This window comes from Rhinoderma darwinii, chromosome 3 (genome assembly GCF_050947455.1).
Source record: "Rhinoderma darwinii isolate aRhiDar2 chromosome 3, aRhiDar2.hap1, whole genome shotgun sequence".
Lineage (NCBI taxonomy): Eukaryota > Metazoa > Chordata > Amphibia > Anura > Rhinodermatidae > Rhinoderma > Rhinoderma darwinii.
The window spans coordinates 132,006,362-132,025,287 of record NC_134689.1 but is presented as its reverse complement, the minus strand read 5'-3'; the positions used below and the strand labels follow the sequence as shown (position 1 = coordinate 132,025,287).

The 18,926-nt window shown below is 41.8% G+C and overlaps 1 protein-coding gene across 2 annotated transcripts in view; it reads right to left on the bottom strand.

Annotated features, from left to right (window-relative positions):
• CFAP54 (cilia and flagella associated protein 54) overlaps positions 1 to 10,842 on the bottom strand; it is a 360,575-nt gene extending 349,733 nt beyond the window's left edge. For both annotated transcript variants that reach the window (XM_075856765.1, XM_075856766.1), the window contains exons 1-3: positions 10,636 to 10,842; positions 2,273 to 2,378; positions 616 to 759 (exon numbers count right to left, since the gene is read on the bottom strand). In XM_075856765.1, the coding sequence (XP_075712880.1) occupies positions 616 to 759; positions 2,273 to 2,378; positions 10,636 to 10,790 (405 nt within the window). In that variant the 5' untranslated portion in view covers positions 10,791 to 10,842. The remainder of the gene's footprint in view (positions 1 to 615; positions 760 to 2,272; positions 2,379 to 10,635) is intronic.
• Between the last annotated feature and the right edge of the window lie 8,084 nt (positions 10,843 to 18,926).

The following is an 18,926-nucleotide window of genomic DNA, read 5'->3' as shown; positions in this document are numbered from 1 at the left end:
CCGTGCCAATCAGCTGATTGAAGGTGCCATTTCATTGTTTCCCCAGGCACAGCTCCATACATATTGTAGTGGCGTTGCCTAGTTTAACAGCTCACTGCTGTTCAGTCCAATTCAAGTGACTAGGACTACATTGTAATACCAGGCACAGCCACTACAAAATGTACGGAGCTGTGCCTTGTAAACAATGTGGGGCCCCTTCAATCAGCCGATTGGCATGGGTACCATCAATATCAAAGTCCTGGAAAATCTCCTTATAGGGAGTGGTCAAATGTATGTAGTACATGAACATCTCAAGTCCGCCAGAGCAAGAGCTGCTGGTCAGTGGCTCCCCGCTCTGGCTTACAGAGTGAGCTCCAGAGCAGGGAAAGTTCCTCTATGACATCCATATGTAAGGCGGTTTTTTTTCTTTAGTTTAGGAGCCAGTACTCGTTTTGGCTCAAAAACACATTAAAAAAAAAAAGTGTTGGGGGAATTTTTACGTTAGGGGAAAATAAGAGTGGGAGAGATTTCCGAACAGCATAGATATTTAAAAGAGTTTCAATACATATGTATTTTTTTAAATGAAGAGACAATTTACAAAAAAAAACGATTTTAGCACCATGTAACTAAACATACCATCAGACCAGCTTTCTCATCATCTGTTCCATTTGGAAAAAAAGTTGATTTAAATTGTTCCACATCTGAAATATCATCGATATCCAGTGAACAAAACAGCTCAAGATACCTCCCATAGCATTGAAAGAGTGCCAGCTTGTATTCCTGAAAATGAATTATGAGAGAACATTGCTTAATATATTAACTGAATATTTCTATCAATGAAGTATGTGCTGCATGCGACCCCATTGCTAGAAATACCCTATTCTTTCTGCTATTTGGAGATGCCACCTGTGTGGATATGTTGGCGCCACGTACAGAATTGTGGTTTAGATGTGAATCTGGCACGTTAATCTGGTTATAGTCACTGTGGAAATTATTAACTCCACAGTTTTAAACACTTATGTGTTATTCCCTTTTTATTAAAATCATAGACTTTATTCATATAGATCCGCCTGCGAGGGGTTAATTGTTACAAATGTATTAGCTATCTATTTGTTTATATATCAATAAATGTTTTGAAACGAAAATATCTACTGTTGTGACATGAATCGGATCGAAGTTGAAAGTTAGTCACCCAATGCTATAATAGTGGGGGCCTGACCAATCACACGAGACCTAGACTAGGATTGGCTGTCTTCACCAAGGAACTACGCTCTATGATAAGTACTTTCTGAGTACATTGATAGAGCAAAACACGTAGAACTTTGGGGATGCCTTCGAAATTCAGGGGCAATAAAAGGCTTGGTGGGCAAGCAATTTGGTAATCCTTTTCAGGGCCGCACCCCTAACTACATTGCTTGCTAGAGGGATACATCAGGGTATTTGAGATTCTAGCTCAAAATAGAAAAAAAAAAAAAAACTGTCCACACTGCGTGGTTTATGTAAAAATACAAATGTTTATTTTAATTAATCTGTATCCCATCAAAGACACATACTTCAAATATGTTGGGTGTGTTTCTGGGATGGAATACAGATGAAATGTAAAAAAAATTTGTGTTTTTTTATAAACTACAGATTGAAGACAGTTGTATTTACCTGCACCAGCGGAGTTCCGCACCTAAGGAAATCCATTTGGGCTAGCGTTGGAAAGTCTGGAGACTGGATGAGCTGAACACTTTTTTCCTCCTTATATATAATTGAGGTTCTAGCAGATAACACCGAAAACTAGATGGTATATATATCCCCCACACTACTCTATGCCTATCTCCCTGATATATAGACTTTGGTGATATTTGTCTCCACATTTGTACATATGTCACTATATGACATTTATTTTATACATATTAATAATTATAATAAAAGTTACATTTTAGGAGTAACAATGAAGTTATGGTTGGGTCGGCCACAAAAATCACTTCCACTCCACATTTCTTTTGACTATAAAAGTCTTACTTCCTAGATTTTCATCATCAAAGAATGAGCCATCGCCTAACAGTACCGAATAGAGTGAATCACAGACATGATTCATCAATATGTCAAGAATAGCACACTGCCAGATGATTCATTCTCAAGGAAATATACAGCATTCATATTGTGATCACAGCTTGTTAGACTGAAAGATATAGGAGCTTTGTATATTAACGTAAGCCAGACACTTGGATAGAACATTCACAGCAACACAGCTAAGTCAAAATACCGCGAAATAGTGTTTCACCCATGAATAACCTTGACTTACTTTGATCTGAGCAAGGCTATCTCCAACCTTAAGGAGCTTTTCTTGGTAATACCACTCTGGCAGTCTGGGTTTATACTTGACCCATATATGAAACAAAGTACTGGATCTAGGGAAACACAAAAAAAAATATGTAAAACTGCAAGCTTGTGATCCATAGCTTATGATAGGAAAAAACAATCAACCATAGTAACAAACAAGATATTTCCTAAAGCCAATAATTCATTAACTCAAACATACAAAACCAGCATTTTGGATACTCTTTATGGTCGACATCCATGCAAAAGCACAAGTAAAGTATTAAAATACTATTATTAATGTGTTAAAATGTAAATACTTCAGGAACATATCACTGTGTGCATTGCTGAAGGGGATGTTGAAATTTTATACTAAAGTCTAATTTATGATTATTACAATCCACCTAATGTCATACATTGAAAGATATCTGCCATTGTTAGGTGACATTGATTATTTAGAAAATAAAAACTGTATGGAAAAGAAATATTAAAAGCTAGGAAACCAGTTGAGAACCAAGGCAGGAGGGGTGTACATAAAGGAGGGGATTCCATAACAAATATCTAAATAGATACCATTCCCCTTCCCTTGCTGGTTCAAATCTTTACACCTCAAAAAATCCTGGTGAATCCTGACTCATAGGAAATGGTGAAAAGTAGGCTGTGGTCCCCTTCCCAATGGACTCCAAAGCAGCTACAGTACAATGGGCAGCATTATGGTATGTTGCAAGGAAATCGACAAATGAATGTCTTCAGCTTTGTTGAAGTAGCCTTTTCCATACTAAAGAACTATACAACACATTCATAACACTCCAGAAGAAAGTTCAGAAACAGCCAAACCAATTAGATGATGACAAAAGCATCAGTTCGGACGTAAAAGCACGGAGGAAAGTGAATATACATCAATTCCTTAAAGAGGTTATCCAGTTTGGAAAACCCATTTTCATACAATCTATTAGGGAATTCTGAGTTAATATAGGGGGGTTCTTTTGTTCAGGATCCTCATCTCTTGGGCAGAGTGGAGAGTGGTTACAAAGAGAGTGTCTCTCGCGCTGCATGATCTGTCTTATCCTGCATTATGGTGGTTTAACATGGGCAGATATTGCCTGTGTTTACCACCTTTAAAACAATATACAGTAGTTTATCAATCGGCGCTAGTTTGCTCCCTTCAAACGGAGCAATGATCCTAAGGTATGGGTACAAATGACTGTTATTATGCCCATGATCCTTCCTCCACATGCATTTGAGTCATGTCAGCAGTACACCTCCCTGTTTACAAAGTGAGATGTGATGCCCACTAGCGACCATTTTTATGGATAAAAGATGCAATCAGCCGATAAAAGAGCGTTTGCTTGTTTGTCGGCTGATATTTGCCCTGGGTAGTGATTGGGAACAAGCATTCGTATGAACTTTCGTTCACCCAATCATTGGCCCATGTAAAATTCCTTTACATAGACAACCTGTTGATTTGAATGGGCACTGTGTAATGCTTAATTTCCCCTGTGGTGGCGCTGCAGGGAAATTGAACACTCACAGCTAGATTTCCCCATAGACAGTAGCTTATCGTTGGGGGTCCAAGTAGGGGGACACTTTGTAATATGCTTAAGGTTAGTGGACCCTTTTAACAAGTAGGGAGTGTTGAAAGCAGACAATCCCATCACAGAGGACCTGTCACCTCTCCTAATATGTCTGATTAATAAAATAAACAGAGAGCATCCTTCCTTAGAACCCCTGTGTTATTCCTCCTAGAAATGTATGAATAAATTAAACTGGGTGTTACCAGTTGGGGGGGGGGGGGCCCAACACACACTGACACTGTCCAATCAGTGCTGACAGAGTGAGACCGTGAGTGACACTCCATTTGACAAGGGGAATAGTAACACCCAGTTGTTCATTTATTCACAATTATCTAGAAGGACTAACAGAGGAATGGCACAACACAGAGTTCTAAGAAAAAAAAAAAAGTCCCAGAATTGTTAATTCATGGGGAATACAAGTATTTACTAAAATAGACATGTCAGGAGAGGTGACAAGTCCTCTTAGGCTATGTTCACACGGAGTATTTTGCAGGAGGAATATCTGCCTCAAAATTTTGTTTGGAAGTTTGAGGCAGATTTTCCTCTCCCTGCACGCCAATTTTCGCGGCGTTTTTCGCCCGCGGCCAATGAGCGCCGTGGGCAAAAAAAAACATGAAATACGCTTTCTCTGCCTCCCATTGAAGTCAATGGGAGGTCAGAGGCGGAAGCGCCCGAAGATAGGGCATGTCGCTTCTTTTTCCCGCGAGGCAGTTTTACTGCTCGCGGGAAAAAGACGCCAACGCCTCCCAATGAAATCAATGGGAGGCATTTTCGGGCCGTTTTTGCGACGCGGTTTCCGCGTCAAAAAACTCTGCAAAATACTCTGTGTGAACATAGAGTTTTCTGACGACTGCATTATACAAGCTCCTTATAGTAAAATATAGCATTTAGTGATAACCTATATTGATACATTTTGTGCAGAACTTCTACTGGGGCCCCAACAGTTTGCATAGCATTATACCCAAGTCTCCCCAGTGGTCAAAAGTCCATGCCATAATAATGCTCAATTTCTCTCTCCTAAATCAAGTTTTGGATGCTCTATATGCAAATATTGGTTATTTGATTCATGGCACTTGGCCACAGACTTGTACCCAAGAGAAGTAAAGTAAATGACCAACACCTTACATGATCCATGTAGAGGTTGGACATTTCCATACAGTCCAGGTAAAGTCCAGAGGTTTGAATCTCCGGACTGCGGCTTTACCTGTGGCAGGAGCTTCCAAGTCACAGAGAGGTACACATCATTATTAAATTAACTTTTGTCAGTCTCCGTGTGGTCTTTTGTACTTCCACGTCTTTTTGTTTCACTCAGCTATAAGAAGTTGACCATGCATAGCTATCACATAAGCCTGTCATACACGATATTATTTTCTACTTTAGAGAACATGTTGTAACATGTATGGACAGTGTCCCGTTGTGACTTAACCCACCACAAAAGATTAAGATGAAAATCTGAAGTCATAAAAAACATTAGTGCTAAAACCACTGCATTATGGAAAAAAATCCCTACAATTTCTGTCCTGCTCTTTAAAGAGCACATGACTGAATGGAATCTATTACCAGTCTTGGAAGAGGGGGTCAACATTCCTCCCCCAAGAAGTTTGACCCATCCTTCCTTTTCATCATGCATCACCTTCTGCGGTATTGTGAGAACAGCTTCCTTGAAATAACAGTTGAAACATGACAGGACATATGCAAATAGGGTTTTGTGCACCTGGTGACCCCAATTATTGAATTAGGAGAAGCCCACAAGTTGACCCATTCCAATGCAGATGTGATGCATGGGAGCACTATATACACACACAATATGTCCACGTGACAGATTGATAACATTTCTCCAATTTAGCACATATTTCATGTGATTCAATAATTCTACATCAAACATGAAAGCATACATAGTGCCTTTATAAAGAAGCTCTTTTAGATCATGTCTCCATTAAGCAATATATTAACATTGAAAGGAAGGTTGGAGGTATCAATTACAATTACTGTAATAGATTTTTGTATTTTTTTCTTTTTAATGCCCTTTTAGGGCATGTTTAGCAATTAGATTATTGCCTGTATGAGATACTATACTAGTTGCTAAAGCCGAGCTTTCAAAGGTGGAGGCCCACAACTTCGCCAATTGTAAACATCGATGGCATAAATGTCTACTTGCAACGCTTCAACCCAAATGGGTCTTTATCAATGCTTGATAAAGACCCATGTTGGGTTGAAACGTTGGAAGTGTTTTTATGCTTGGTGAATAAAACACACTTTCGTTGGATTATCCTGAGTGCTGCAGTTCCTTTCTTCAATTTGTATAAATTTGCTTCCCTTGGACCGGGGACTTTCTCTGCTTCGAGCACCACCCATGATTGTGGAGTTGTCCTTTCCTGCTGGTGAAAATTTACCTGGTTGTGCTGTGGATCTCTTGAACGTAAATATCTACTTGTCATGCAGAGAAGGACTAGTCCATCCTTTTTTGAGAAAAGAACCCCCAACCCTGAAAACTAGCTGATGACCATGGCAGAGCTATTGGTTGGTCTTACACTACATGGGAATTAAAAAAATGATACATCGCCCATTTATATGAAAGGGGCATCTGTGTGTTGTATGTTCTCCCAGTGTTTGCATGTGTTTCCTCCGGGCACTCCGGTTTCCTCCCACACCCCAAAAACATACTGCTAGGGAACTTAGATTGTGAGCCCCAATGGGGACAGTAAATAAGAACAACCCCTCAGCGCTGCGGAATATGTTGGTGCTTTCTAAATAACAGAAATAAATCATTTACAGACGTGTCAGATTTTCTACAACATGAGTGCACAACCTGCTTTCTGGGGGGTCACATGCGGCGTGCGATGCTGTGCTGTGCGGCTCCCAGCCATCTCTGGCACCCCATATTTGGGGACTCTTCTCTGTTCAGCACTCCAGAGAGGAAGACATTAGGTGGAGAGTTGGCTGTGCATGAATGCGGCCCTCTTCATTGTAGTTTACAGGAATAACTCCTATAAAACTACAGTGGAGATAGCTGTGCTTATGCGTGGTCCACTTGACTTCTTCTTTGGTGCCAAACAGGGGAGCAGGGGAACCCTATTCTCACAAAAAGTCGAAGTCCCAGAAGAGGAACCCCAATCTATCAGACATTTATGATGAATACTGTTGATGTGTCTCAGGTGCGATACCCCTTTAAGTGGTTTGGGACTGGTAGAATCTGACAATGTGGCCCTTGAACCTCAAAATGTTGTGCACCTCTGCTCTGGAGTAAGAACTGTTCTTTGTAGCAGTTCTCCTGTATAGTTGATAGATCTGGTCCTGAATGGAAGATCTACATCACATGGCTAACTAGACAACCCCTTTAAACCCTATATGACCGTCAACATGTCTTTTTAAAGAGCCCGTTAATTAACTTTATTCTAGAATATGGCCTTAACGTGATGGCCTAAAACACGATGAATCTGATAGCGACTCGGATTAATTGTTATGCAGGTCAGATACATGGCAGAATGAATAGAATACTATTGCTCAGGACTGATTATTTTGGTGCTGATAAGGAGAATAGCGTATTAGTAAAAACAGTACCCACAACACAAGCGTGAACAGTGCAGTCAACTATGACCATCTTTAGGCTATGTTCACACGGAGTATTTTGGGGGAGGAATATCTGCCTCAAAATTCCGTTTGGAACTTTGAGGCAGATAATCCTCTCCCTGCACGCCGATTTTCGCGGCAATTATCGCGCCGTTTTTCGCCCGCGGCCATTGAGCGCCGCGGGCATAAAACAGCGAGAAATACGCTTTCTCCTGCCTCCCATTGAAGTCAATGGGAGGTCGGAGGCGGAAGCGCCCGAAGATAGGGCATGTCGCTTCTTTTTCCCGCAAGGCAGTTTTACTGCTCGCGGGAAAAAGACGCCGACGCCTCCCATTGAAATCAATGGGAGGCGTTCTCGGGCCGTTTCTGCCGAGTTTTGCGACGCGGTTTCCGCGTCAAAAAACTCGGCAAAATACCCCGTGTGAACATAGCCTTAGATGTCTGTATTTCTTTATGGTTGTAAACTTCCTCTTAAGATACATATTAACCCGTTAGTGACCGCCCCATAGTGTTTTTAGGACGGCCACTAACAGGCTTTATTCCGATGCAGTAGCCTTTTTATGGCGCTGTATCAGCACAAATAAATAGAGCAGGGAGCAATTAAATCTCCTTGCTCTCAACTACCAGAAGTAGCTGAGGGATGGGAGCAGCCTCGCTCGAACGGGCGAGATTAATATCCCTATCGATCTTACTTGTTTAACCCTTCAAATGCGGCGCTTCAATAGCAAGCACCGCATCGGAGTGGTTTTGGAGAGGGAGGGAGCGAACAAAGGCCCCCATGTCTGCCCCAGTTAATGCCTGCTAGGCCATGCCAGAGTTTTACATGGACAGGCAGTAATACACTGCAATACCATACCTCCCAACCGGATCCGGTGGAATAGTCCCGGTTTCTCACCGCTGTCCCACGCGGTCTGCAAAATGTCCCGTTGGGCGCTGCATCATAACAGCTGATAGCTGCTGACTGCAGCAGCGATCAGAAGAAGGCAGGAGTCTTGCAGCGGCGTTCTCACTGGGATCGATGCCGGCCCGGGAGTGAACCAGTCCAGTCACCTGACCTCACCGGTCAGGTGACTGGACTCTTCCACTCCCGGGCCGGCATCGACACCAGTGAGAACGCCGCTGCAAGACTCCTGCCTTCTTCTGACGGTGAGATGGCGTCAAAGCAGAGTGGAGAGTGGCAGCAGTAGAGCCGGCTACCTCTACCGCTCTCCGCTCGGGGGGCGGTGTGTGGAGCCACCTACAGGGGGGCGGCTGTGTGTGTGGAGCCACTTACAGGGGGGCGGCTGTGTGTGTGGAGCCACCTACAGGGGGGCGGCTGTGTGTGTGGAGCCACCTACAGGGGGGTCAGGTGTGTGTGTGGAGCCACCTACAGGGGGGCGGCTGTGTGTGTGGAGCCACCATGTAACTCTGCTACCTGTCAATTGAAAAGTCATTAGCCACAGGGTCTCCCTCTTGACTTTCATTGTTCTCAGCCTTTTGGTTTGTCCTGCAGCTGCTGCCGCGATGAGGAAGGGTATGTGCACACGATAATTTCAGACGGAATTGCATGTACTGGAGTTTTGCGAGGCGTCTTTTACGGACGTAATTTGGAGCGGTTCTTCATTGGAGTCAATGAAAAACGGCTCCAATTACGTCCCAAGAAGTGTCCTGCACTACTTTGACGAGGCTATTATTTTACGCGCCCTCTTTTGACAGCAACGCGTAAAATGACAGTTCGGCGGCAAAGTACATCGGCAAACCCATTGAAATGAATGGGCAGATGTTTGTCGACGTGTTGGAGCCCTGTTTTCAGGCGTAATTCGAGGCGTAAAACACCTCCATTACGCCTGAAAATAGGTCGTGTGAACCCAGCCTAAATGTTATACCCAAGATAGGAAAAGTAACATAAAGACGACATAACCGGATCCATAAATATCTGTGATATCCAGACAGTCTAGAGATCCGCAATGAGAACGTGCGCTTGTTATTTGCAGAAGGATCTGGCCGGGATTTGATGTGTTTATGCGGGATATTGGGCGTGGTTAGGGGGCGTGGCTTAATATGTCCCTCTTTTCTGAATTCAAAAGTTGCGAGGTATGCAATACAGAAGTATTGCAGTGTATTATAATAGCGATCGGACGATCGCATAGTGAAGTCCCCTAGCGGGACTGGTAAAAAAAAAAAAAAAGTTTAATAAAAGTTAATAAATAAAAAAAAGTGGGGAAAAAAAAAATGAAAAATCCGCTTTTTCCCCTTACAAACTGCTTTTATTATTTAATAAAAAAAAAAAAAGAAAACGGAAAAAAGTTACACATATTTGGTATTGTCATGTCCGTAATGACCCCAACTATAAAGTTATTACATTATTTAACCTGCTCGGCAAACGCCGTAAAAAAATAAAATAAAAAGCAATGTAAAAATTGCTGTTTCTGTGAATCCAGCCTTAAAATTTTGATAAAAAAAAGTCACATCTACTCCAAAATGATAAAAACTACAAGTCGTCCTGCAAAAAAAAAAAAAACCCCTCATACAACTGCATCGGCAGAAAAGAGAAAAAAAAAAGTTACGGCTCTTCAAATATGGAGGCACAAAACCAAATCATTTTGAAAAAAAAAGTGCTTTCACTGTGTAAAAGTAGTAAAACATACAAAAACTATACAAATTTAGTATCACCACAATCGTAACAACCCGCTGAATAAAGTTATTCATACCACACAGTAAATGGCGTAAATTTAGGATGCAAAAAAGTGTGGCGAAGTTGCTGTTTTTTTCTATTACCCCCCAAAAAGTTAATCAATAAATTATATGTATCCCAAAATGGTGCTATTAAAAAACACAATGTGTCCTGCAAAGTCCTTGTTGACGCAAAAATTAAAAAAAACGTTATAGCTCTTTGAATGCGACGATGGGAAAACTTAATAGCTTGTCATTAAGGTATAAAATAAGGGGTTAAACATGTGCACATAAATGAGTCATTTTTCTGGCCACATGACGATTCTTGATCTTATGTTTTTCTTGTTGCGCTCTGTACTAAACCTAAGGATGTGTGGGAGGAATTCCCCTAACCTGTGGCTCTCGAGCTGTGGTGAAACTACAACTCGGGACATGTTGGGAGTTGTAGTTACACCACTGCCCTAGACAACTCATTCTGATACTTTACACCGAGTACAGCACATACTACTTTGGTGTAGTAGGTAAAGCTAGAACTGCACTGCGCGCTTGTTACCCCCTCCTGTGGTCCTGTTGTTGTGCTTCTCCGGGGGCAGCTCGCTGAAGCTTCCTCATAAATCCAAGAAACTCCTTGATTTCATTTTCGAAGGTTGCTATAACCGGATTCTTGGTGTCTATTTCCCCGTAGAAGGCGGCAGGTAGCGGCTCCATGCTGGATGTCAGCCGTGATATGGGGCGGCTAGGTATACACCGGCAGCAGCTGCTAGGAGACCGTATCCATAGCAACGACGTACAGCGCGCCCTTCACAGCCAACGCTGCGTGCTGACGCACCAGGACGTCATGTCACGTGTTGTAAAGCGACGCGATCTGTTGTTTCTGCAGCTTGATATGAGTGTTCACTATCTGAGAAAAGCGTGGCTGACTCGATTTGTGTGTTAACGAGAATGAACCTCACGCACATTCTTGCCTCCAGTTGCTGTGCTGATGAATGCATTAGATTTTTCTCTGTTATCAGCCATTTCAGACTGGGTAGATGTTGGTTTAGTGCGTTTTGCTGTAGGACAGAAGTGCCAAAAAACGTCTATTTACGTGTTAGGGCCTGTTCAGATCTACGTTCACATTCCGTTCACATCACCGTTGGCTTTCCGTTCCGTCTGAGGTTTCCGTCGGGTGAACCCCGCAACGGAAAGTGAAACCACAGCTTCCGTTTCAGACACCATTGATATCAATGGTGACGGAAACATCGCTAATGGTTTCCGTTCGTCACCATTCTGGCAGGTTTCCGGTTTTCCGACGGAATCAATAGCGCAGTCGACTCCGCTATTGATTCCGTTGGTAAACCGGAAACCTTCCGGAATCGTGACGAACGGAAACCATTAGCGATGTTTCCGTCACCATTGATATCAATGGTGTCTGAAACGGAAGCTGTGGTTTCACTTTCCGTTGCGGGGTTCACCCGACGGAAACCTGAGACGGAACCCCGGAACGGAAAGCCAACGGTGATGTGAACAGGCCCTTAGTTCTGAAAAGCTGAGATACAGTAAGGGTGTGTTCACCTCAGCGTTAGTTTCCGCTTAGGGGGTTCCGTCGGGTGAACCCCTCAGCGGAAAGGCAAATGGAAACTTCAGCCTCCGTTTCCCTCACCATTGAACTCAACGCTGATTTCGGCAATTAACCCCATAAATGCGGCGACGGATTGCCGTTGCCGCATTTAAGTGGTTTGAAGCACATCAGCAGCCCCCACGAAGTGATTGTGGGGGCTACCGATGCTTGTCCCGGCAATCGGAGGTCAGAAAATGACCTCCGGGTTCCCATGTACGGAAGCCTCGGAGGAGCAGCCTCCGGCCGGACCTCGAAGACTTCCTGTCAGTGTGACTGTCACGTCACAATGACAGTTAGAGTACATTACACTACGTGTGTAGTGTAATGTACTCTAGCAGCGATCAAAGCTGCAAGTCTGAGGCTGGGTTCACACGACCATGTTACGTCCGTAATGAACGGAACGTATTTCGGCCGGAAGACCCGGACCGAACACAGTGCAGGGAGCCGGGCTCCTAGCATCATAGTGAAATATAAAGAGAAGATTTAGGCTGGATTCACACGAGGTCATTACGTCCGTAATTGACTGATGTATTTCGGCCGCAAGTCCCGGACCGAACACACTGCAGGGAGCCGGGCTCCTAGCATCATACTTCTGTACGGTGCTAGGAGTCCCTGCCTCGCTGCCGGACAACTGTCCCGTACTGTAATCATGTTTTCAGTACGGGACAGTAGTTCCACGCAGAGGCAGGGACTCCTAGCGTCGTACATCACTATGATGCTAGGAGCCCGGCTCCCTGCAGTGTGTTCGGTCCGGGTCTTCCGGCCGAAATACGTTCCGTACATTACGGACGTAACATGGTCGTGTGAACCCAGCCTATGTGTCCCCTAGTGGGACAAGTGAAAAAGGTAAAAAAAAGATAATAAAAATGTTTTAAAAAAGTGTAAAAATAAAAGTTATAAGTTATATAAACAAGCACTGCCTTTTTTCCTATAATAAGTCTTTCATTATAAGAAAAAAATGAACACGTTAAAAAAAGTACACATATCTGGTATCACCGCGTTCGTAACGACCCCAACTATAAAACTATAATGTTATTTTCCACGCACGATGAACACCCCAAAAAAAAATCAATAAAAAACCACACCAGAATCGCTATTTTTTGGTCACCACCCCTCCCAAAATAGAGAATAAAAAGTGATCAAAAAGTCGCATGTACCCGAAAATAATACCGATAAAAACTACAACCCGTCCCGCAAAAAACAAGCCCTTATATAGCTTTTTTGACTGAAAAATAAAAAAGTTACGGCTCTCAGAATATGGTGATAGAAAATAAATTATTTTATAAAAAAGAGATTTTATTGCGCAAACGCTGCAAAACATAAAAAAACCCTATATACATATGGTATCGCCGTAATCATACCGACCCGCAGAATAAAATATAATGGCCATTTATAGTGCACGGTGAACGCTGCAAAAAATAAACTAAAAAACATTGTCAGAATTGCTTGTTTTTGGCCACCCGGCTTGCAAAAAAATGTAATAAAAAGTGATCAAAAATATTGCATGTACCCCAAAATGTTACCAATGAAAACTACAGATTGTCTCGCAACAAATAAGCCCTCACATGGCTCCGGTGGAGAAAAAATAAAGAAGTTCTGGCTCCCAGAATATGGCGATGCAAAATGTGCAGAGTGTCCAAAAGCGGGTAACATCCGACACCATTTATCAGTGTGACACCGGCCACACATCTATGAATTATTATTTATTTACCGCATTTTTATACCCTCTTATTATGCCCTGATGTTCTCCGCACAGATTACATATGCCCCCACATTATAAACTGAAATACCAGTGAAACCCAAAACAGAAAAACTACCAAGCAAAATCTGTGCTCCAAAAGCAAAATGGCGTCCCTCCCTTCTGAGCCCTGCAGCGTGCCCAAACAGCAGTTTGTGCCCACATATATGGCATCGTCATACCCGGGAGAACCCGCTTAACGCTTTATGAGGTATTTGTCTTCAGGGGCACAAACTGGGCACGACATATTATGCACTAAAATGGCATATCAGTGGAAAATTGTAATATTCATACCATCCGCTGTGCATTAACCCCTTTGCGCACTATGACTTAATAGCACGTCATGGTGCGGGGGTGATGTATGGAGCGGGCTCACGTGCTGTAATACACAGCTGACACCCGGGACTAACGGACAGGAACAGCGATCACGCTGTTACAGGAGTCTGTAAAAATAACAATACACTGCAAAACATTAGTATTGCAGCATATTGTACCCGCGGATCCAATGATCGCTGGTACAAGTCCCCTAAGGGGACTAATAAAATGTGTAGAAGAATTAAAGTTATTAGTAGTGAGAAAGAAAAAAGTTTAAAGTTAAAAAAAAAACCTTTTCCCATTTTTCTTCAAAAGTAATGTAAAAAAATAAACAGAATTGATATCGCTACGTCCGTAAAAGGCCGAACTATTACAATATACCATTATTTAACTTGCCCGGTGAACACCGTAAAACACTTAAAAAGGCTCTGTCACCAGATTTTGCAACCCCTATCTGCTATTGCAGCAGATCGGCGCTGCAATGTAGATTACAGTAACGTTTTTATTTTTAAAAAACGAACATTTTTGGCCAAGTTATGACCATTTTCGTATTTATGCAAATGAGGCTTGCAAAAGTACAACTGGGCGTGTTGAAAAGTAAAAGTACAACTGGGCGTGTATTATGTGCGTACATCTGGGCGTGTTTACTACTTTTACTAGCTGGGCGTTGTGTATAGAAGTATCATCCACTTCTCTTCACAACGCCCAGCTTCTGGCAGTGCAGACACAGCCGTGTTCTCCAGAGATCACGCTGTGACGTCACTTCCCCAGGTCCTGCATCGTGTCAGACGAGCAAGGACACATCGACACCAGAGGCTACAGATAATTCTGCAGCAGCATCGGCGTTTGCAGGTAAGTCGATGTAGCTACTTAACTGCAAATGCTGATGCTGCTGCAGAATCAACTGTAGCCTCTGGTGCCGATGTGGCCGACACGATGCAGGACCTGTGAGTGACGTCACAGATCTGCACTGCCAGAAGCTGGGCGTTGTGAAGAGAAGTGGATGATACTTCTCGTCAGAACGCCCAGCTAGTAAAAGTAGTAAACACGCCCCGATGTACGCACATAATACACGCCCAGTTGTACTTTTACTTTTCAACACGCCCAGTTGTACTTTTGCAAGCCTCATTTGCATAAATACGAAAATGGTCATAACTTGGCCAAAAATGCTCGTTTTTTAAAAATAAAAACGTTACTGTAATCTACATTGCAGCGCCTATCTGCTGCAATAGCAGATAGGGGTTGCAAAATCTGGTGACAGAGCCTCTTTAAATAATTGAAACCTCCAAAATCGCTGTAGTTTTTGTTTTTACCGCACGGCGAAAGCTGTAAAAACAAAAACCCCAAAAAATGGAATCAGATTTTTTTCCTATATTCCTATATTTTCCTATTTTTTTTCAGTTTCCCAGTACTTTTTATGGCACTTTAAATGGTATCAATAGAAACTACAATTCCTCCTGCAAGAAATAAGCCCTCACACCATTCTACTGACGGAAAAAGAAAAAAGTTATGGCTCTTGGAAGGCGGGTAGTGAAAAACGAAAATAAGAAAGCAAAAAATGGATCAGTCCTGAAAGGGTTAATTCATTTCTAATGAAAAAAATGTATGACCACATGTGGGGTATTTCCGTACCCGGGAGAAATAGCTTTACAAAAATTGGTTGTTTATTTCTCCTTTTATCTCTTGTGAAAATGAGAAAATTACAAATTTTAGTGGAAAAAAATTGTGATATTAATTTTCTCCGCCTAATTCTAATAAATTCTGCAAAAGACCCGTGGAGTCTAAATGCTCACTATACCCCTACAAAAATTCCTTGAGGGGTGTTTCCAAAATGGGGTAACTTGGGGGGCTTCCACTGTTTTGGTCCCTCCAGGGCGTTGCAAAGGTCGCATGGCACCGAAAAACAATCCAGCAAAATCCGTGCTCCAAAATCCAAATGGCGCTACTTCCCTTCTGAGCGCTGCCATGGGTCCAATCAGCAGTTTATTACCACATATGGGGTATTTCCGTAATCAGGAGAAAATGCTTTACAAATGTTGTGGTTCTTTTTTCCTTTATTCCTTGTAAAAATTAAAAATTTCTATGTTTTTTCAGAAAAAAAGTAGATTTTCATTTTTACAGACTAATTCCAATATATTTAGCGAAAAACCTGTGTGGTCAAAATGCTAACTATACCCCTAAATTCCTTGATAGGTGTAGTTTCCAAAATGGGGTCACTTTTGGAGGGTTTCCCCTGTTTTGGTCCCTCCAGGGTGTTGCAAACACGACATGGAACCGAAAACCAATCCAGCAAAATCCGTGCTCCAAAATCCAAATGGCGCTCCTTCCCTTCTGAGCCTTGCTGTGGGTCCAATCAGCAGTTTATTACCACATATGGGATATTGCCGTAATCGGGAGACATTGCTTTACATATGTTCGTGTGCATTTTCTTTATTATCTCTTGTAAATATTAAAAATTTCTATGTTTTTTCAGAAAAAAGTAGATTTTCATTTTTACAGACTAATTCTGATAAATTTAGCGAAAAACCTGTGCGGTCAAAATGCTAACTATACACCTAGATAAATTCCTTGAGGGGTGTAGTTTCCAAAATGGGGTAACTTTTGGGGTGTTTCCACTGTTTTGGCACCACAAGACCTCTTCAAACCTGACAAGGTGCCTAAAATATATTCTAAAAAATAGGAGGCCCAAAATCCACTGGGTGCTCCTTTGCTTCTGAGGCCAGTGCTTCAGTCCATTATCACACTAGGCAGAATCTGGGCAATAAATATTGAGTTGCATTTCTCTGGTAAAACCTTTTGTGTTACAAAAAAAAAACTGTATTAGAAATTAATTTCTGCAAAAAAAATAAAATGTGTAAATTTCACCTCTATTTTGCTTTAATTCCTGTGAAACGCCTAAAGGGTTAAAATACTTTGTGAATGCTGATTCGAATACCTTGAGGGGTGCAGTTTTCAAAATGGGGTGACTTCTGGGGATTTTCTAATATATAAGGCCCTCAAAGCCACCTCAGAACTGAACTGGTCCCTGAAAAAATAGCCTTTTGAAATTTTCTTTAAAATATGAGAAATTGCTGCTAAAGTTCTAAGTCTTGTAACGTCCTAGAAAAATAAAAGGACGTTCAAAAAACGATGCAAACATAAAGTAGACATATGGGAGATGTTAACTAGTAACTATTTTGTGTGGTATTACTATCTGTTTTACAAGCAGATACGTTTAAATTTAGAAAAATGCTAATTTTTGCACATTTTTTATAAATTGTGGTGTTTTTCAAAAAATAAATACCAAAATTATCGCCAAAATTTTTTCACTAACATAAAGTACAACATGTCACGAGAAAACTATTTCAGAATCGCTTGGATAGGTAAAAGCATTCCCACGTTATTACCACATAAAGTAACATATGTCAGATTTTAAAAAATTGGCTGGGTCCTGAAGGGGTTAATGACCAAGCTATTTTTTACGTTTTTCTATCGTCGCATTCCAAGAGCTATAACGTTTTTATTTTTGCGTCTACATAGCTGTATAAGGTTTTTTGCAGGACAAGTTGTATTTTTTAATAGCACCATTTTGAGGTACATATTATTTATTGATTAACTTTTATTAACTTTTTTTTGGGGTGGAATAGAAAAAAATCTGATATTTCGCCACTCTTCTTTGCGTCCCAAATCTACGATCTACGCCGTTTACCGTGTGATATAAATAACACAATAACTTTATTCAGCGGGTTGTTACGATTGCAACGATACCAAATTTGTACATATATTGTATGTTTTATTACTTTTACACAGTAAAAATGCTTTTTATTCAAAATTATTTGTTTTTGTGTCTCCATATTTGAAGAGCCGTAACGTTCTTATTTTTTCGCCGATGCAGTTGTATGAGGGCTTTTTTTTGCGGGAAGACTTGTAGTTTTTATTGGTACCATTTTGGAGTAGATGCGACTTTTGATCACTTTTTAATCACATTTTTTTAAAGTCAGGATTCACAGAAAACAGCAATTTTTCAGTCGTTTTTTATTTAATTTTTTACGGCGTTCACCGTGCGGGTTAAGTAATGTAATAGCTTTATAGTCGGGGTCGTTACGGACGCGGCAATACCAAATATGTGTAACTTTTTTACTTTATTTTGTTTTTTTAATACTAAAGCAGTTTGTAAGGAGAAAAAGTGGGTTTTTCATTTTTTTTCACATTTTTTTTTATTAACTTTATGAAACTTTTTTTTTAAACTTTTTTACTAGTCCCACTAGGGGACTTTACTATGCGATTCTCCGATCGCTATTATAATACACTGCAATACTTTTGTATTGCAGTGTATTATGCCTGTCTGTTTAACACGGACAGGCATCTGCTAGGTCATGCGTGCGGCATGATCTAGCAGGCATTCACCACAGGCAGACCTGGGAGCCTTTATTAGGCCCCCGGCTGCCATCGCAGACACAGACACTCGGCGATCTTATCGCAGGGTGTTAGTGGGATGAGAGGGAGCTGCCTCCCTCTCTCAAAAACCACTCAGATGCGATGCACGCTATTGCGCACCACATCTGAAGGGTTAAACGGGTGAGATCGATAATAATATCGATCTCACCCGGTCGAGCAGGGACGCCCCCAGCCCTCAGCTAAGTCTGGCAGCTGAGAGCAGGGAGATTTGACAGCTCCCTGCTCTGTTTACTTTATTCTGATGCAGTGCCGTAAAAAGGCATACGCATCAGAATAAAGCCCGTTAGTGGCCGCCGTGAAAAGGCGTATTGGCGGTCACTAACGGGTTAAGCGCCCCATTGAATTCAATGGGTAAACCCACAACAGAAGAGTTGCGTATCAGCAGAATTAATTGACATGTTGCGGTTGAAGTAATCGCACCGCAGTTCAATTTATGTGCAGACAATTCAGCGGATATTTACCGCAGTGTGGGGACGAGATTTGTTAAAATCTCACCCACACTGCTGCTGCTGCTGTAATACACTGCAGATTTTCCGCAATTAATCCGTTGCGGAAAATCCGCAGTGTTTACGTTGTGTGTGTTCCTACCCTTAATCCACTTTCTTATGGATCTGAATGACTTATAATGGATCCATCAGGTTCTGATATTGTTAATGTGTAGAATAGCACATTAGCTGCAAGCGCTATTCTTCCTGTCAAAGTGTTAGACCTGACTGTAAGGCTCTTCTTATACTGCGTTTTGGTCTCCGTTTTG